This window comes from Babjeviella inositovora (assembly GCF_001661335.1).
Source record: "Babjeviella inositovora NRRL Y-12698 unplaced genomic scaffold BABINscaffold_5, whole genome shotgun sequence".
Lineage (NCBI taxonomy): Eukaryota > Fungi > Ascomycota > Pichiomycetes > Serinales > Babjeviella > Babjeviella inositovora.
Window position 1 is genome coordinate 273,988 of NW_017566842.1, and position 19,818 is coordinate 293,805.

Genomic DNA, 19,818 nt, shown 5'->3' on the forward strand with positions numbered 1-19,818 from the left:
CTCACCATTTAATAAACATATGGTTAACAGTCCAAGATATAGAGCCGATGCTATGGAATACAGGCAATAAATCTATAGCCGTTCATCAAAGCTATGGCACAAGTCCATCAATTTAGATCTCCCCGGCGAGAATCTTGTCAAACGCCTCGTTGAACCGTCTGACAGTGTAGTGGACTTCTTCAAACGTATTATAAAGCGGCAACGGCGCGATTCTGATCACATCCGGCCTTCTCTCATCCACAATGATCCCATACCCGTTCAAGTACGCAAACACACGCTCCATGACGTTCTGCGCGCGCGAATCGTGGTGCGGGAAGAACAAAAGCGACAACTGCTGGCCACGAGCATCCACATATACAGGCGTGATGATCGTGAAACACGGCGTGGAAATTTCGTCAAACGACGCATCTGGCGTGATATAATGCTTCGATACGTGCAACAACTTTTCCAAGAAATTGGTGAGCTCCACCCCCTTTTCCCTCAAAGTGGAAATTCCTCCCGCACGCGCAAACAACTCCAAGGACGCCTTGACGGCAACCACATCGGTCACACTCGGATTTGACTGTCTAAAGCCCAAGGCAGACTCAATTGGCTCGAACTTCTCAAACATCTTGAACCGTTCGCTCGCATTGTTGCCCCACCAGCCCGCCATGCGAGGAATAAAGTCCGTGCCTTTGCCCTTGGTGTGTGTTTCATGCACAAAGAGCCCCGCAATGGCACCCGGACCGGAGTTCAAGTATTTGTATGAGCACCAGACGGCAAAGTCGACATCCCAGTCGTGCAAGCTCAACTCGACGTTGCCGACCGCGTGGGCCAAGTCCCAGCCGACGGTAATCCCCTTGGCTTTGGCGTGTCTGGTGATGGCTTCAATGTCGAAAAACTGGCCGGTGTAGTACTGGATCCCCGAGAAACACACCAAGGCCAACTCGGCCTCGTGCTGGTCGATTGCGGCAAGGATGTCCTCGGTGCGGAGCACATACTCACGCGCCCGCGGCGCGAGCTGCACCAAGTGTGATGCGTCGTAGCCGCGCAAGCGCACTTGATTCAAAAATGCGTAGTAATCCGACGGAAACGCGGCCTTTTCAAACAAAATTTTGGTCCTCTTTCCCTGCGGGCGGTAGAACGACGTTACAAGCGAGTTCAAGTTGCCCGTGAGCGTACCCGCCACGCAAACCTCCGTCACACGCGCGCCCACAAGCGGCGCGAGAAGCGGGAGGAGCGGCAAGTCAACGTCGACCCAGTCGGTGGTGCGCGCGTTGCGGAAGTGCGATTCCACACCGCGTGTGGCCCACGCATCGAGCTCATCCATCACCGCTTGGCGCGTTGCCTTGGGCATAAGCCCAAGTGAGTTTCCACAGAAGTAGATGGACTCTACCGCGGGATCATACGCAGGGTTTGAAATGTCCAACGACCCCAATGTAGGCACGTGGAAGTCTTGTTTGTAGGTGGCAAAACGCGCATCAAGTATCTGTGCTTGCTGTAAAGACATGGTAGTGATGACGTTGGCAAAAAAAAAAAGAGGTCAATTGGGAAGCGGAGATTTGAGAGGAGGTTTGAGAAGAAGATTTGAGCCGAGATGTTGAGAATTTTCGCGGCTGCACGGACGGAGTTAAGAGGATGGTGGGTTTATTTAAACGACCAAGGTTATTATTTGAATGGCCAATATAGTGTTACAGGTATAAGCTGATATTATTTTCCGATATATAAATAAGATGATATTCATCTAGGTTGTACAATTACAGTTTAGACAGTGGAAGTGTGCAAGTAATCCTCATCCTCTCCTTCCTAAGTCTGTGGGATGAGTCGGCAGGGTTTGTTGGGCAATTTCACTAGTTTCTATAGACAGGGGAAGTATACTGAAGGGGAGTGCATCAAATAAGCTATGGATTAGTAAATGAGTCTGGTGATTCTTGTTTATCAATGGGTATTGGAGGCGCACATTGCCAACCCTCCTTGAATAGAGGCCTTAGAGCAGCAGTCAAGCTTCCAAAAACGCTCTAGACCCTTCTGTCCGTTGGGGGCCAACTAATGCATCCATGGGCCGTTGGTGTACCAGTATTAAGGAGTCTTTCATCAATTTCATGGAATGCCTGGCAACGATGGTGCTCGGCCCATGCTAAAGGCCATTCACCACCACGCCCGCCTGATTCGGACCTCCTACTAGATGTCAAGCATAAAGACCCGTTTCACGTAAACAGTACCATTGAATCATACTTCCGACAACTGGAAACACCACATAGCCACGCTTCCCAGGATTGATATTTTCTCGAAGCACTCCGGCCACTCACTCCCACGCCCCTTTGAAAGCGCCTGCATCCTACACCGTTCTATGGATGATAAAATTACATATAAACTCTTGCTACTGTGCCGGCTGTTGCATCTGCTGGTACTGCAACTGCTCCAGCTGGGCCTGGATCTGGCCACTGTCGACGTGGTGGAAGTCCAAGATTTCGGAGTACATCATGACCCTCCAGGTATCGACCGGCAAATCTGCATCGTTGAACGACCAGTCGAACTTCTCACCCGCGACCGGCTCGTCCAGCGGGTCGTGGTACGGCTGGAGGTACGGGTGGGACAAGGCCTCTTCCGCGGAGATGCGCTTCTTCGGATCAAACACCAACATCTTGGCCAATAAGTCAATCGCTTCTGGCTCCATTTCGTTACTGGCAAAGTACTCCGCAAACGGAACCGGCTCCTTGTGGGGCAACGATTGGACAAACTTTAACGTGTTTTCGGAGCAGATGGTGTCGATGACATCGGCCGGCGGTGAGCCTAGTAACTCGGTAATGATGGAGAACTGGTGCACGTGATCCTTTCCCGGAAAGAGCGGCTTGCCCAAGATCATTTCCGCGAAAATGCACCCGGCAGACCACATGTCGACCTCGATGTCATACTTCTGCCACGTGAGCATAATCTCTGGCGCGCGGTAATAGCGCGTAGAGACGTAGCCGGTCATCTGGGGATCCTGGATGCGGGCTAGTCCAAAGTCACAGATTTTCAAGTCACAGTTCTCGTTGATCAAGATATTGGACGGCTTCAAGTCGCGGTGGATAACCCCTGCGGAGTGCACGTACTTCAACCCGCGGAGGATCTGGTAGAGGAAGTACTGGATGAACTGCTTCTCCAACGGCCGGGATGTAAGCAAGCGGTGCAAGTCCGTGCCCTGCAACTCGGTCACGAAGTAAATGTCCTCCAATGGCGAAAGAAAGATGTCGTCGAGCGAGATCAAGTTCTCGTGCCTGAGATGTTTCAATAACTTCAACTCACGGTACGTGCGCTTCGCCAATACCGGGGTCGAGAACGGCTTCATGATCTTCTTGATCGCCACGTTTTGGTTTGTCAACTTGTCCTTGGCTGAACACACCAATCCGAACGCCCCCATCCCCACGGGGTTCAAGTCCGTGTAGCGGCCAGTTATCTCAAACACGGTGCCAAAGATCTGCAATCTGGTAAAATCTCCGTCGGACATAGTGCGTTAAGTGAGCGGTGAGGGTTAGATAAGCAAGGCCGAGAGGGAATAAATCCTGCGTAACGATGTATGGAGTAAGTACAAGAGGGGATTAGTTTAAACCATACGTCTCGGCAGGATTTTTCGGGTTGTTGCTGGTGCGCGCTACGTCATGGCGCGGGGGCATGTTCTGTTGTTCGGTACACGACGCTTTAGATACCCTGTGTCTTGGGTACCAGGGCAATTTTTTACAATGAATGGTGTCTGGCATGCAATATATATATGATTTCTGTTTGTTTACCTAGAATTCCATCTGGGTGACACCTACGTGGTTGATGAAAGCTGAGATACGAGGTGGTGGAAGTAGGGTTAGGTATCCTTGTTTTGGTATAAAACCCCTTAGATAGTGTTTTTTGGTCACGTGCTATAGATAACAGTGTGGAGGATGATTCCGTGACCTCACCCCCCTGCTGCCCACCGGAAACGGTCAACCGTTGAGTCTTTAAGCATAACATATAACTTAAAGGTATGAAAGGCACAATGATGTACACAAGAAATTGTTCTAGAGCTTTGGATGAGAAAACCCTTCGCTAGTGTCTCTGGGAACATTTTGGTGAGAGATAAGCCGTATTTTTCATCAATAACCTGCGATGGGTAAACTTGATTCGATTGGCTCACCTAGATACGCGATTTTGGCTTACAAACCTTTTATTTTCAACAACATACTTAATCTATACTAAAAGCACTTTAAACTTTCGGCCTATTCTTCATTAACAAACCCACCCTCCTTGCACAAGGCGTAGAACAAGGACTCCTTCTTCTTCAACAAATTCGCTGGGGTATCGAATTCGGCAACCTCACCCTTCTCCAAGACAATGATACGGTCAGAGTCCAAAATGGTGTTCAATCTATGCGCAATGGTCAAGATTGTTCTGTCCTTGAACGCGTCTCTGATGGTTTCCTGAATCAATCTGTCGGTTTCGACATCGACCGCCGCGGTGGCTTCGTCCAACACCAAAATGGCAGAAGGAATCAACAAGGCACGTGCAAGACACATTAACTGGCGCTGACCCACGGATAAGTTGGATCCACCTTCGGATAACTTCACGTGCAAGCCGGAGCCCTCTCCGTCCTGCTCCATGGTCAACACGTGGTGCTTGAGGTGACTCAACTCCAAGGCCTTCCAGATCTGTTCGTCAGAGAACACCTCCGTAGGATCCAAGTTGTCTCTGATAGTACCCTCGAACACCTGCGAATCCTGTGGGATAATCGACAACTTGTGTCTCAAATCGGACAAGCCAATGCTGCTGGTACGAATGCCGTCGATTTCGATATTCCCGTGGGTGGACTCGATGATTCTGAACAAGGCCATGGTCAAAGAGGATTTACCAGCACCGGTTCTCCCGACAATCCCCACCTTCTCTCTTGGGTTGATCTCCAAACTGATCTTGCGCAAAACCAAGTCAAGCTCCGGTCTGTACTTGGTGGAGTACTCGTTGAACTTGATGGCACCTTGCCGCGGCCAGTTGGCAGGTGGACGGTTGTACTCGATGATTTCCGGGGCCTCCGGAACCAACTCAGAGTATTCCATAATCCGCTCAACGGACACAATGTTGGATTCAACCTCGACGGTCATTCTGACAATCCAGTTCAAGGATTGCGTGATTTGCAAGGCGTAACTAACAGACAAACCAACCATACCGGCGGTGATCTTACCCGATGGGAGCGCAATGATGGAGAGGCCAGCAGCACCGAGAATGACCAAAGACCCGAGAAACTCCAATCTGACTGCTAACCATCTGTTGGCATTGATCGAAGGGTTGTAGGCCTGCATATTGCGGTCAACCTTGGATTCATTCAAAAAGTTGAAGCGCTCCTCCTGGCCATAGGCTCTCAAAAGAGACACACCGTTTAAAGTTTCCTGGAAGTGGGCAAACACCGGCGATCTGGAGACAGAGTCCAATCTTCTCAATTCGCGGGAGGTTTTCAAGTAGTACTGTTGGTAGTATATGTACAAAACCCCCAATGGCAAGACCATGAACAAGAACTCCCAGGTGGTGAAGCAAATAACGATAATAGTAAACAAAACCTTGACGGAGTTGGCAAAGAACATGGAGAACACACGTGCCAAGATCTCGTCCACCTTGTAGATATCGTTCGAAAAACGGTTCAAGATACGGCCAATAGGCGTGGTTTCAAAAAAGGACATTGGCGCCCGCAACACGGAGTCGACCATACCGTTGTGAAGGTACTTGGAGCCCTGGATGGAGCAGAAGATCCATAAAATGACGGTCTGGGACAAGGTCAAACTCGAAGCCAAGAACCCGAGACCAAAATAGACCCCCAAATACATACCAACGTGTGGGTTGTAGCCCTTTTCGGTGTTTACCTCGGACCAGTGCTTCAACCACAAGTTGCCGCTAACAGAAGCACCCATCGACAAAACCATAAATGATAACAAGAGAATGACCCACTGAGGATTACAGGCCTTGGCGTAGGCAAAGTACACGTCCCACTTGACCTTACCCTGTTCTCGGAACTCGTACTTGTTAGTAGAAGCTCCATTCTGCTGCTCCACGTCTTCCTCCTCGTCGTCGTGGTATCGGAGCGACGCAAGAGAGGCTCTTCTCAAGGAAACACCATCGACCAAGGAAGCCACGTCCGACTCCAAGTTATCCAAGTTCACGTTATCCGGCGTACCAGCTCTAGTGGTGATAACGGACTCGGCAGCACCGGTTCTCTTTTTCTTACCAAATTCGTTGATCAACTGCGCTAAGTGGGATTCCGGCTTGGCCAAAACATCCATATAGGTACCTGACTCCACAATCTCGCCGCCGGAAACCATACTGATGTGGTTAGCAATCTCCAAGACGCTGATCGAGTTGGTAGCCAAAATCTTACACTTGTGGGACAATAAACCGTTTGGCCCAAGCACGTGATCGATGAGATGTCTTCCGACGTGTTCGTCAACGGCACTCAAAGGGTCGTCAAGCAAGTAGATGTCGGCGCGGGAGTACACGGCACGGGCCAAGGACAATCTGGCCTTTTGTCCACCAGAAAGCGAGATACCCTTCTCACCCACCTCGGTGGCATCGCCCTCTGGCAAGATCTGCAAGTCGACAGTCAAAGCACAGGCCTTCAAGACCTGCTGGTAGAACGCCGGGTCATACTTGTGACCGAACAAGATATTTTCCTTGACGGTACCGTTCATGATCCAGGCAACCTGGGAGGTGTAGGCGATCTTACCATGGGTGACCACCGTACCCTGCGACTTGTACAAGTCACCGAGAATCGCCTGTACCAATGAGGACTTACCCGAGCCAACCTTTCCCACGACACAGGTCAACTGACCCTTTCTGGCAATGAAGTTGATGTCAGAAAGAGCCACTTTGTAGGTTGGGACGCGGGACCATAAAAAGGTACCACCGGAGACTTCGACAGAAATGTCGCCTACGTTGGCAGCCTTGGTAGGAATTCTCTGCACTGCATCTATCTGCAACTCCTCCATCTCAAAGAAAGAGGACAAACGCGAGATAGCGACGGAGGCCTCGACTACGGAGGTGATGACGTTTGGAATCACGGCAAGCGGGAAGGAGAGCAAGTTGAACAACGCCAAGGCGGGGAACACAATATCGGTGGATAACGGCGTATCCTTGTTGATGGTCACAAACAACGCAAAGGTGAAGCAAGATACCAAGAATGGTGCAACGCTCCAGGTGAGGTTGGAAATGGCCTGAAAGATGCCCATGACCTTCAAGTTCTTGAGCTCCTTCTCGTTTCTCACATAGTTGAGCTTGCTCTTGTACGGCTCCTCCCAGCCATAGAGCTTCAAGGACTTGATGTTGTTCAAGATCTCGGAGATGAGTCTAGTTCTCTCGTCCTTGTTTTTCATCTGCTGCTTCTGGAGGGTCTTCTGGATCCTGGCCAAAAAGCCGTTGAACGGGATCATGATGACCATGATTAAGACCCCGGCCCACATGGCGTTTCCAAGCAAAGAGTGGAGCGAAGCGAGACACAAGATGATCTGGAACGGCCCGGACCACATGATGGTGAGGTTCTGGGTGAGGTCCTGCAAGCGCTGGGTGTCCACGGACATCAAGTTGACAATATCGCCGGTGTTCTTCGACCCCTTGGACTCGTTCGAGAGCTTGAGTGACTTCTGGTAGATGGTGGAGATCAACGACGACTTGAGCTTCATCCCGGTGTCGAAGGCGCGTTGGAAGTACTGGTGAAGGGCCGCGGTCTGGCACACTCCGACGACGAACATAGCGCCGGCAATGGCCAAACCCTTGATGAGCGGCTCTTGAGGCGTTTTATCATCGGTGTAGGTGGTGACGAACTTGATCAAGAGACGCAACAACTGTGGCTGGACAAAGGCGAGGCAATCCTGGATAGCCTTGAACACACCACCGAGGAGAAACGACTGGGCAAAGGACTTGAGCAACGCCCGTGTGAGCGAGATCTTTGGCTTGTGGGCGTCGTTGTAGTAGTTCAGGGTGAAGAGGGTGGAGCTGGTGGACGACTGCAACTCCTTAGGAAGGGTTGGAAGGTGCTTTTCTGTCAAAAATTGCTCGTGGCCTTTGCGCATCAACGGGGTCATCCACGTGAAGGTGATTTTCGAGAAGAGATCGGCCTTTTCGTATGGAGACAAACGCGCGAGGAGCTTCTGGAACACCACATCGCGAGGCGCGGCCTTCTTGGTGGAGGTGTGCTCGACAATGAGGATAACAAGAGCATTTGCCGTGAGCAACGCCTGGGCCACGAACGCATCGTTGAGGTCGCTTCTCATCCAGAAGTTGACCAACTTGAAGGCACCAAACACGATGGAGAGGAACCAGTAGGTGAGGAGGACCGAAGAGGACACTACACGCTTGTTGTGCTGCAAGTAGTGGGCGGCAAAAGCAACAACGAGGGAAATAATCGCCAAAACGGGGGTCACGATAGACCCAGGAGCGGCTAAAACCGCCAACCCGCCATACAATGCAGCCTGGAAAGCCACGAGGGAGAGTTTAAGGTAGAAGTAAAAGTCTTTGACAAACGGATACCAAGGCTTAGCCACGCGCATCCGTGCAACCTGGGTCGCCCCGAGAAGGAGCAAGAAACCGGAAGCGGCGTTGACAAGCCCGTCGACGAAGCACGGGGTGAAGTCGTGGTACTGCGAGACTGGACCCCAGCCCTCGGCGCTGGAACACAAGGCAAAAAGTGCCAGTGGCACTGGGAGAGTGCTGTTAGCAGCCATTGAAAACTCCATGGCGTAATCTATGTTTAAACAACTGTGCGAGACGAAGAAGAAGTAATGCGGACGGCAAATCCAGTTTTATCTGACGCCGGCGTGTCCCATAGAGCTGAGCTGCAGTATTTGTAAGCCACACAATTGTCTGCAGGTGATGGGGAGGAGTCAATCTTTATCCTGCACATTCCTATTTAGGTAATCCTGTAACCGCACACCTTTTGCCTTGCACGACTCCACCTGAAGTTATAACTTACTCTTCACCGCCCCACTAGAGGGGGGACATAAGTGCAACCCACCCTCCTCATGTCGCACAGCCACACTGTGTTTAAACAACCGCTATCAAAGAAAGTGCGCGTGGAGGTTGTTTACGAGACATCGCCGGTGTTTGCCAAGGAGGAGCTTTCGCTCATTGTGCGCTTTAAGAACGTCCTCCTGCCCACGTTTGACGACTTTGATATCCGCAGAAACGGCTCAGATTCCGGATCCACCCAAGATGTGGCCTCCATCACCACGACCAAAGAAGATGCAAAGGCCGAGTCATGGTTTGGTACCCGGCTCTCCATGCAATTCTCCAGCGCCAAACGCCTACTTATGCAAAGGGAGATCGAAACGATTGAGGATGAAGACCTTTCAGAAACAATTCTTCTTGGATACATCCAACTTTTTGGCAACCTTTCCCTTAATGAAGAGATTATGAACCCCGAGCCATTCGAAGCGGTGCAGAAAAAAGCAATTGTGGGGGGTCGAATGGCGGGGATTACAGGATTGGAGGTATCGCGGGCACCGAAGCCGTTCTTTTCCTCACGCGACGAACTTGCCAACCGAAACAACGTGGCAACGTCAGAGTTTCTCCAGGGCAACATTATTCCCTTGTTTTCCTCGCCTCAGTCACTTCTCTTCACAGAGATTACGTTGCATCCTGGGGAGACCCGGAGTTTCCATTTCAAAACTGCCTTGCCGCAGGATATTCCACCAACGTACCACGGGGGCGCGGTGGATGTGTCATACCAGGTGATTGTGGGCTCACTGGATGCGCTGCTAGTGAGGAAATCGCTCTTCTTCCCGTTCAAACTTCACCCGTGGCTCGACCGCTGGGGCAACCAGCCTCAGTACACGCTCATGGATCCCATCATCGTCGTGAGGGACGAAGCGACTATCACAGAGATCAAGTCCCACCGCAAGCCCAGTTTCAAGGCGTTGCACAAAAATAGCGCCACCGAGACTGAGAGCCAGGCGGAGCTCGAGCGCAAGACAGAGTTTCTCGCTCAGTTAAAGAAACTCGACTCCAGAAGACAATCCATCAGCGAGGTCCATCCAAACGGGACACACCTCACCGTTCGCGAGAGCATCTTTCTCCTCGCAGACAACCTAGCAGTGGGAGATGTTCAGAATACGGAGGTTGCCGGTTTGTCTCCGCAGATCGGCCGTAGCCAACGCAAATTCAAGATCTCGCGGAAGAGCGTGCCGATAGCCACAGTGACGCTAGGAAAGGCGGTGGTTAAGCTTGGTGAGGATATCCAAGTTTTCGTAGATTTCAGCAAGGACACCCCCGTCTGGAAGACGTCCGGGCTCGTAGTGTCGCTCTGCTTGATGGAGGACATCCGGTCGGTGTACTTGGCAGATCCATCCTCCAGCAGCCCCACGGCGTCGCAGCAGAACAAAACGTGCGTCGATTCGGTGGCCCTCAACACGCTTGACTGCCAGCAGGCTGCCGCAGTGGTCCATGTTCCGCTAGCAGCGACCTCACAGTTTCAGTCAGACGTTGTAGACGTTTCCTGGAAGTTGGAGTTTGAGTTTGTGCTCTTGAGTCTGGAAAAGGATGGATCGGTGTACAAGCTAGCGAGAGACGATTCCAACGGGACGTTGTTTGTGGACAGCGGTGATTTGAGCGGGTTTATGTTGAACGTGGCTGTTCCGATTACCGTGCTTCCTTCCGATCAGGAGCTAGTGGGGGTTGTGTTTGAAGATTAGGGGTGAGCTTAGGAGGTCGGAGCCTGGGCAACACTAAGGTGAAAGTCCGTTATGGCCTACTTATCTGAGATCTGGTTTGCATCCATCTCACAGTATAGATTTACTTGAAAGGTCTGGACTATCTGCCGGTAAGATGTGTCGGGAAGACAAAGAGTTCCCCTGTGAGATATTCCTATGAAGCAGTCATTGTTTGAAATATTTGTGATTCAGAAATCTTGACCTACAGTTGTACATTTGGCCTCCAGTATTTATTACCGCTTTACTGTATGGTCTCATTTTTAAGATTGACGATATAACCCAATATTACAGGGGTGAAAGAAAAATGATTTATCCGTACAAAAATCCGTGCGTCAACGATAGAGTTCATTAAACCTATCTAAGCATAATCGGTATCTTATCGAGTATATCCACTAGATGTGGATGTCACAACTCCGGGCGTTAATTCAGATGGAGGGGTGTGTAGATATAACAGCGTACATGCTGTTAACACCTCTACAAGCGCTAAGGCCTATGTCTACCGTGATCATACTAACGTATAAAAAACGGCCGCAATCAATGATTCGGAGAAAACAAGGACTAGTGAAGAGATGAAAACTAAAACTTTTTTTTTAACCAAAACAGAAACTGGGTCTAAGCACCGAGCGAATATATATCAAGCACGGCACGAAGATAATGCTAATCAAAAACGACGAGGAATAAATGAAAGAGCTCTTCAAACTCCTGGAGATAACAAAAGGATGCGAAGCATGGCGATGAATATATAACATACCAGATGTTTGGTAACAAGAGGTATCAAAGGTGTGGGGAAAAACACACAAATGACGGCGGTGTACGAGGCGAGAGCAATACCGGATTGCACGACAATGAGTGAGCAATGCTTCATGCTCTCAGATCAGCATGTGATACAGAAGCAGTCATATAGTTTGGAGTGTACAGTTGCGAGATAAAGTCAGACACAATTCAGGGTAATATCTCGTACTAGAATAATGTCCCTGTCGGGGATATTTTGACGGAAGCTGAATTGCTGTTGGACGGTTACGTCCCCTTGAAAGCCCAGTTGCTCCAGCTCTCGATAAACGTGGCTGCCGTTGCCGTAGCGGGCTCCACCTTTGCCTCCTCCAAGTTCACGGCGCTCGCACTCTCCGTCAAAGTCTCCATATCCGACCCTGGGCTGCGGTCTGGCTTCTCCTTTCTTTCCACGGCCGCCTCGGCGCGCTGGGCCTCCACGATGTCAAACTTGGACATGCTGATTCTATCAAGAAATCCGACCGTCTCAGTCTCAATCCCCACATGCTGTGGCTCCAGGAAATTAAACACAAAGTCGTCAGCGGTGGCATTCCAAATGGCGTAGTTCTGGGTGGCCATCCAGGTGGTGACAAACTGCTCGTTGAACAACGCCAAGTTCCCAGACCGATCATTATACTCAAAGCCCGGCGGCGGAATGCCATACTGTGACATGTAGCTGTTGCACTTGGCGGTCAGGAGGAGCGAGAGCAAGTACTCCTCGAGCTGGCACCGGATGTAGTCGTCACTGCCGAGGTACTGGGTGGTCAGACGGTGAAAGTTCTTGGCAGTCTGGCTGACCAAGTCGTCGGCAAAGCGCTTGTCGTTGACAGTCAAGCCTAACACAGCCTCAAGCGCGGGATCCTGGAACTCGAGCTGGTTGGTGTCAAGGTTGATGATCACATCGCAAAGCGTGGCTTTGCGGTCGCGGAGCAACTGGTTGGAGGTGCCAATAATGTAGAACTTGGACTGCTCATTAGACAAATCGTCGAGCTGCTGGAGCGAAATGTAAGGGTAGAAGAAACCGCCCCGGTTGAAGATCTGGAGCGGTAAACCGTAGAAGCGGAGCATTGACGTGCGGTCGTTCGTGTTGAGCGACGACGGTTTGCGAAGACGTTCCTTGACCGACAAGTTGTGGAGGCGCGGCGAGCCCGAGTCTTGGAGATTGCCCATGAGGTTTGGCACGAGCGAAATCAAGTTAAGCTCGAAGTCTATCAAGTCGTCGCGCGAGCTATAGATCATCACGCGCTTCTCAAGCAAGAGCAACTTGAATACCACGAGGAAGCGCTGCTTGAACCGGAGGAGGAACATGCGGAGGTTGAGGTTCATGTAGTAGTCTGTATTGTCCACAGTGCTCCTGTGGACGAGTAAGAGGTCGTGAAGCAAGCTCTGCAACACCAGAACGTCCAGAAAGTCGTGCTGGTCGAAGTAGGAGTTGGTGACGATGCGGAGCTTATCCTTGATCGTGTTGAGTAACGGCTGCCGAGAGATTACCACTACCGCCTTTTGCACCACGGAACGCGTGAGATCTGCCAGTGCCGCGAGCTCCAGGCTCTGGATCTGTCGGATGCACCCGCAACCAAACAAAGTGTTGACGGTGGAAAAGTCGTAGTCGGGGTCGAGCGGGGCAGGGGAAAAGTCGTTTTCGTAGTCGTAGAGCAACGTGAACTGCGTGAACAGCTCTGCAAAGAGATGGGACCCGTCGGGGAGCGCCTGGAAGGGCAAGTTCGGGAATAATGCGGATTTATCGTCACCGTCGGGTGAGATCCAGTGCTGGATCTCGGGACCACGGATGTGGTGGAAGTCGACTACACAGAGTGCAAACACCATGGAGGAGTCGTTCTGAGGATGGAGCCGCGGCGTCATGGGGAGGTTGCGGATCTGGATGGACGCACGCTTGGAGACCACTGCAGCGGGTGTGAGGTCTGAAAAAATGGACGTGGCGGTGGATGTGGAGGTGTGCGAGCAATGGCTACTGACGGTTGACGTGTCTGACGAAGCTTTTGCGGACATAGCAGCTAAGACGCTTGTGTTTGCATTGATCGCGTGCTTGGCATTCGCGGTAGGATTTTCGGCATTTTCGTTGACGAAATTTTCTTTAGATGTTGTGTTCGCGGAATTTGGCTTGGTATTCGCGAGATTTGCATTAGTGATGGTATTGGCTTTCGCTTTGGTATTAGCATTGGAATTGGCATTAGCATTGGCATTAGCATCGATTTTGGCATTTGTGACGCGAACGATGCGCTTGACCTTGTTGTGAGGTACCACCGGCTCCTCATTAGTCCGTCTCGCGTATGTGCTGGTGGTGGACGACGGAATGCGCCGCGCAAGGGAAAATACTGGCACCTTGACGGCGCTGGGGTCTGCGTATGTGACCTTGGCTTTCAGAGGCGAGTCGCGCGGGGGATTTGTTCTATCGCTCATTGCAGTATGGTTAGTGACAAGTTTGTTAGAAGCGACCATAAGGCTTCAGAGACACTGGAGGGTGATATGACTAGTAACGCAGCAAGTAACAGACGACAGGTGCCAATGACGAGAGTAAATAGAATGGCTGACAAAATCTAATGTAGAATCAGACGCCAGTACCGTATTCTGTCAGGTAAGCAGCGGAGCTTGCGAAATATGATGTGTCAAACAGAAACACGGTACGCCAACGTGCAGTGGCAAATGATATTAAAGGGTACTGATGCCACGTAATAGCACGTATGTGTGTGATAAGCAGTAGATGTCACTGGTGTTCAGATAAATGCAAGCGCAAAGCGGATCAGATTCTGAAATAAACGCCACAAAAGTTCCGGAAGCGATTGGTCGGGTTTCTAACGTGTATCCTGGGTCAAGGTGTAGATGTAAATGGTTGCTCCAAATGTACTAATACCCCTGAGGTGTGCCCGTTCAGTGTCCTGAGAGTCCCAAAGTCGTACTCGTCCGCAGCGCGGTTTGCTCTGTAAGCCTACCCAACAGTATGTCAAAAACGGTCACGTTGCGTGTCACGTGTGACACTAACAGGAGGTGGCGATGAGACGCCCCAGGCGCGACCCTTGCATTAGTCTGACGCTTACTATATAAGCACGTGACCTACCATACAATGCCTAAAAGATAGACGTGTTCTATGGTTTTGCTGCTCGATGAATCTTGGGGCCTGGCCTGCGTGATACGCCCATAAAAGTCTTGTCTCGGTTCGATGCACAGTTTCTTTTGATATTCATGCGCAGCCCGGTGACCGTGCAGTTCATTTTCCGCCCGTTGCATGGCCATATGACGGTGCGTCGCCATTTGCGTATCCTCTTGCACGTAGCGAGACTGACGACTAACTCTGGCTTTTGTCTGGCAAATGCCATTTTTTCTCCTTGAGTCTATCCTCGAGTACAGAATCATCTCGAGGAATGGGACATTCATATATCAGAATGGCGTCACCTATCTGCTGTATATATATCCTCTTCTCTTATCTATCACGGTGTGGGGAGTTTAAGGCCATACGACGCGTCATCCATCGATGGCGTATGCATGTATCTACGTTTGGAATGAGCTAGGACGGCTCAAACAGGGAAGGTTTCACGAATTGGTTGTGGTCATGGATTTAAGGGAACATGTTATAACCTACACGGAGTTATACAGCCCAGTTACCCCTAGTATTGCGATAGAACTATATGGCAAGGCTGGAGACTAGGGGCTGCCCTATGTACGGTCTACGTTGGTACGACGTGTATCCGCGCATAAGCGGACGCCTCTATATTTCCTTAATTAGACAATGCCTTGGAACTATAGGATACACTATAAACAGATACTAGGAACTGGTGACCTATGGTGCAATAAATTGTCATAGAGGTGTCAGAGGAGCCGATACTTGCCTGATGTTATAAATGCCAGCCTATCTATCTAAATTTACTCCCCTCTTTCGGGTCTAACCACATCCGTCGTATACACACCTCTGGTGACGTCTACCTTCATCACCACCTAGCGACCCTTCGGTTGGCGTTTCCCCAGTTCCTGCTTATAATAATTCCACCATCGTCGTCTCTGTGTAACGCGGCATTGCTGAAAAAGTTCAAGCCACTCTTACCGGCTTGACCGCTCTTGCCAAAGCTATAGACAGCCATCCAGAATGATTTGACTAGTCAGGCCGACTGTTAAAGGCCACATAAAGTCTGCTTTACTTCTCTCTTTCGCAGTTGGTCTACATTCATGTCGCTTGTTAAACACGTATACACATTGCGTTACTCGCAAGTAAGACTAGAGTGTGAGGAGTTCTTGCCACAAGTTTGAAGCGCTCAGGTTAGCTTCTAGGTTTCCTCTTTAAAATCCAAACGTGATCGATCATACTTTCCATACGGCGCCAATAATAAACTCCAGCTACGCCGTGTCTACGCTATTTGTTCTAAACTACCTCGATTAGTCGAAGGATATCATTTAGACTTTTGTTCGTGAACGGATCCAATCAATTCCATTAGTTTAAATCCTAATACCTGTGAGAGACCAATTTTGAGGTTATCCGGACATTGGACTGTGGTCTACGGAATCCGTAACCTTGCTGCGCCAACAACTGATTCATATCAATCCTGGCTAGACAGGAGACCCCCGAATGACCAAGACCTGTTTAATCTCGATGCCTACCAATTTTAACAATCTAAATTTCAAAAGTCGCCCACGGTCTACATTTCATTCCATACATGTTTATTTCCAGCAGCTCCAGTCTGCCTACAACTTGGCCAAGACGGCGTCGTAACCAGAGACAGTGACACCCCCAGCTGGCTCGATTTCGGAGTAGACAACCTTACCGTCATCAACGATGATGGCAAATCTGCCGGTTCTTGGGCCCATACCCTTAGAGGTCAAGTCGAGACCGAACCCGATCTTGGAGGCAAACTCGGCGTTACCGTCAGAAGCCCAGATCAATTTTTCTGGGTGGTCAACCTTGCCACCACCAAGCAAGTTACCCCACGCGTTGAGCACGAAGGGATCATTAGCGGAAAGAACAATCACGTAGTCGGCACCCTTGGCAGTCAACTTGCTGAAGTTCTCGACGAAAGCTGGAATGTGGTTTTCAGTACAGGTAGGAGTGAAGGCACCAGGAACGGAAACAATCACAACCTTCTTACCCTTGGTCTTAGCGTCAAAATCGAACGGAATTGGGCGGGAGCAGGCCAAAGGAGAAGACTGAGCGTCGAGAGGAATGTGTTGGAAGACAACACCGGAAGGGAACTTTTCGCCAGATTGCAAAGTAGAAGACATTTTTTTGATAGGTATGAGGAATTGGGAAGAAATTGAGATTACCTATGGGCGGAATAAGAAGTTAAATAGGATACGGACCGCAATTCTCGAGCAGGGGGCGATGCGGAAGGTGGGTTCCCGCGATAGCAAGTTCTCCACAACGGACATCACGTGGGGTAATACAATAACGTTCGGAGAAGTGCGAGCCCTGGCGCGTGGGGGGTACACACAGAGGCCTTGGCTATATAAAAATGGGTGAAGGGTGTCAAAGGCTCGGAAGGAAGGGTGACCGGATATGTTTCGGATGGAAACCCCCGAATTAGTGATTACAACGTAACGCTTTTGTGTGGTAACTGCCAACCCCCAAATGGCAAGCACGCCACTTATGAGCAAGCGTAACACTTGAAACTCTCCTAGCCCGTCTAGCACCGTTTCTCATCATTTTTCTTAACGGCCTAGAACCCTTCGGGTGAATTCGTCGGAATTGTGTTTCATTTGTCCCACGGCAAGTCTACGCCCTGGTGTCTAGCTGAAGAAATCAGATGTCCTGTTATAGTTTGTACATGTATATTTAATTTCTATTAGCAACTATAGCGTGCATTCATATCATAATCATTAACCGTCTTTGCTTAGAAGGCTCTCTTGCCCAAAACCTGCAAACAGCCCTTCAACAAGCCCCAACCGGAATCGGCTCTCATGGCGTCGCCGTTTTCCTCCAATCTCCTCAACAAGTACTCCTTGGTCTGTGGAGCTGGACCCCAAGCGACGTACTTGATCAAGTTTTTGACGCCGTGCTTGTTGATCAAGTCGTAGGTAACGTTGTCGGCCATACCCATCAACTGAGCCAAGGCAATATTACCAGACTGCTGGGATTGAGACTGGACGGAGGTGAGAGAGTCTGTGGTAGAGTAGGACTTGATCAATTCGGTAGCCTTCAACTGAGAGTCGCCGTTATGGGAGGCAACAACCAAGTGGCCGATAGTAGAAGCCTGCTTGTTTTTGTTGGTCAAGATCTGGTCGATGGCCAATGCGATGCCGGCATCGTAGTTCTTGTCGGTATCCTCCTTGGTGTTGTGGATAACGTTTCTGTCGGGCTCGGAGTGGATGTACGCGCCTCTGACCAACTTGACACCGACTCGGAAGTTTTCCTTCTCGGCAATGGCCATGTCCTTGGTCAAAATCTCCATAGAGTTCTTCAAGTACATCTGGATGGTACCGACGACAGAAACCGGCTTATTGACAGGGTTGTACTTGGAGTATAAACGACGCTGCAACTCGTAGACACCCTCCTGCAACTCGAATCTCTCGGCGTCAATGACACCAACAACGAATGGAGAGACTCTCTCGGGATAAGCCTTGCTCAACTCAACGTTCTTCTTGTAGATAATGTCGATGATGGCAGCAGAGTTGGCCACCAACTCCTCGAACCGGGCGGAGTGAGATGGTTGATCAAAGTGTCTCAAAACATTGGCCGCGTCCTTAACCAAGCCGGTAGGCTTCAAGGCGACGTAGCCGGCCGGAATAGAGTTGATCTCAGATGGCGCGGCTTCGCTCAACATTTTGACCATGTGGGGAACCAAGATGTCGGTGACAGACTTCTTGGTTTCGTCGACAATGTACAGGGCTTCAAAGCCGGTGTCACCGTCGCAGCCTTCGATGGTCAAGGAAATCATCATGTTATTGATATTTCTTTGGTGCAAGCGCTGGCCGGTAGCAATGACATCGGAGATGGTCTCACCACCGCAGTAGGTCTTGTAGACAAGACCCTTAATGGCCCACATTGGCACATATGGGAAAAGCTTGATCACAAGGTTCAAGATCGGCTTGGTCAAGGTAGCCATACCGATGATGGAGTAGGAGAGTAACTCAGACGTCTTCAAGGTCGCAAGGTACGCATTTGGGTCGTCAGAAACAACGTCCTGCTTCGGGATGGAGGTCGCCACGGCCTTGGCCGCTGGCTTGGTGTGAATGCCTCTGTTGGAAGCCTGCTGGAGCGATCTGGTACCGAAGACCAACGGAGAGTTGTGGAGCCCAAGTCGGCCTCTCGGGATGGCTCTGGCCGTTGTGTATGCAAGACGAGTGGTTTGCATAATGACTAATGTGTATAGGTTTTTTATTTATGGCTGTTGTGTGTATTATAATCAGATGAAGTAAGAAAGAGGTGTGCAATTAAAATAAACCCCGGAGTCATGGCGTTTATATATTCGTACCCAGGACAGGGGGCCAAAATGTATACAAGTGCAAAAAATGGCTGTTGTGTTGCATATTGTATGCACAGTAGGAATCGTGGTCCCGAAAACTTACGTCCACACTAGAGCCTGACATGGTTATCTGTGTGTCAGTGTCAGTGACTCTGCGCAGTGAACGATAAGTGGGTGCGAGTTTAGTGTGGCAGCCGTGCATCTCTCACCCGTCAACGCCGTAGTCACAGCTAGCGATAGGGCTTGGGCGGGACGCGGCAGCCGCGGAGAAAAACTGGAGATAGGTACTGGCGAGCGAGAAAAAAAATTCCTTGACAGGCACTAGCGAGCTGAAAGGCAAGCACGCTCAAGATCCACACCAGACAGAAATACACAATTAGAATTTGAGGCTTCGTGCCACAACGTTGCACGGAAAACAAAGCTCCCTCGTAGGACAGTTTGACATATCGGTTTTATCCATGTGGGTCTGAAACCGAGGTTTACAAGCAATCGGTTATGGACGGGCATAGGTGTACGCTAAGGGCTGTCTTCCATCCACCGGTAAGCCATCCCGAGGCTCCCCAATTTCAGTTCTTTTGATTTATCCCGAGTAGCCCCTGTTAGGTACACAGGGCTCGTGGTTGGAGGACGTACTTTTAAAAAGCCATTCTCATGGATAATGGCCTTCTATCGTGCGTAGCCTTCCCGGCGTGTGGCTAAATTTTCCGCTTTCGTGGCGTTTATTGCTCTTAAGTGCAGGTGAAAGAGAGGCCAACGGGACATAAGCTCCGATGCGATGCGCGAAAAGCACTTGCCGCTTGTTTTTTCCAGGATATCGCCCTTGCTGTATGGAAAAAAAAAAGAGAGAAATGATACCCGAGGCACGATGCACGTGCCTTGTTCACGGGACGCCTGCTAAATTCTCCGATTGGTGTCCTCCCTGCGGGTATTTTATGCGATCGGGTAAAACCAGTTCGTGCGGCTAAGCGAGCATG

The 19,818-nt window shown here is 50.3% G+C and overlaps 7 protein-coding genes across 7 annotated transcripts; 1 reads left to right on the plus strand and 6 right to left on the minus strand.

The window, feature by feature from the left end:
* Positions 1 to 112: 112 nt before the first annotated feature.
* On the minus strand, positions 113 to 1,489 carry BABINDRAFT_35437 (kynureninase; the record flags this gene model as incomplete). Its single annotated transcript, XM_019131715.1, has 1 exon — positions 113 to 1,489. The coding sequence occupies one exon, from the start codon at positions 1,487 to 1,489 to the stop codon at positions 113 to 115; it is 1,377 nt and encodes a 458-aa protein (XP_018985525.1).
* An 870-nt stretch (positions 1,490 to 2,359) lies between these two features.
* HOG1 (mitogen-activated protein kinase) lies at positions 2,360 to 3,469 on the minus strand (the record flags this gene model as incomplete). The annotated part of the gene is made up of 1 exon (XM_019131738.1): positions 2,360 to 3,469. One exon carries the CDS (start codon positions 3,467 to 3,469, stop codon positions 2,360 to 2,362), a length of 1,110 nt encoding a protein of 369 aa, XP_018985526.1.
* Positions 3,470 to 4,136: 667 nt separating this feature from the next.
* On the minus strand, positions 4,137 to 8,753 carry YCF1 (ATP-binding cassette glutathione S-conjugate transporter). Its single transcript, XM_019128684.1, has one exon. The coding sequence runs from the start codon at positions 8,685 to 8,687 to the stop codon at positions 4,209 to 4,211; it is 4,479 nt and encodes a 1,492-aa protein (XP_018985527.1). The 5' UTR covers positions 8,688 to 8,753; the 3' UTR covers positions 4,137 to 4,208.
* Positions 8,754 to 8,848: 95 nt separating this feature from the next.
* On the plus strand, positions 8,849 to 10,945 carry BABINDRAFT_129816 (uncharacterized protein). Its single transcript, XM_019127027.1, has one exon. It carries the CDS (start codon positions 8,985 to 8,987, stop codon positions 10,650 to 10,652), a length of 1,668 nt encoding a protein of 555 aa, XP_018985528.1. The 5' UTR covers positions 8,849 to 8,984; the 3' UTR covers positions 10,653 to 10,945.
* A 742-nt stretch (positions 10,946 to 11,687) lies between these two features.
* On the minus strand, positions 11,688 to 13,265 carry BABINDRAFT_35535 (uncharacterized protein; the record flags this gene model as incomplete). The annotated part of the gene is made up of 1 exon (XM_019131722.1): positions 11,688 to 13,265. One exon carries the CDS (start codon positions 13,263 to 13,265, stop codon positions 11,688 to 11,690), a length of 1,578 nt encoding a protein of 525 aa, XP_018985529.1.
* Positions 13,266 to 16,130: 2,865 nt separating this feature from the next.
* On the minus strand, positions 16,131 to 16,664 carry BABINDRAFT_35825 (peroxiredoxin family protein; the record flags this gene model as incomplete). The annotated part of the gene is made up of 1 exon (XM_019131732.1): positions 16,131 to 16,664. The coding sequence occupies one exon, from the start codon at positions 16,662 to 16,664 to the stop codon at positions 16,131 to 16,133; it is 534 nt and encodes a 177-aa protein (XP_018985530.1).
* A 608-nt stretch (positions 16,665 to 17,272) lies between these two features.
* On the minus strand, positions 17,273 to 18,733 carry PUT1 (proline dehydrogenase; the record flags this gene model as incomplete). Its single annotated transcript, XM_019131746.1, has 1 exon — positions 17,273 to 18,733. The coding sequence occupies one exon, from the start codon at positions 18,731 to 18,733 to the stop codon at positions 17,273 to 17,275; it is 1,461 nt and encodes a 486-aa protein (XP_018985531.1).
* Between the last annotated feature and the right edge of the window lie 1,085 nt (positions 18,734 to 19,818).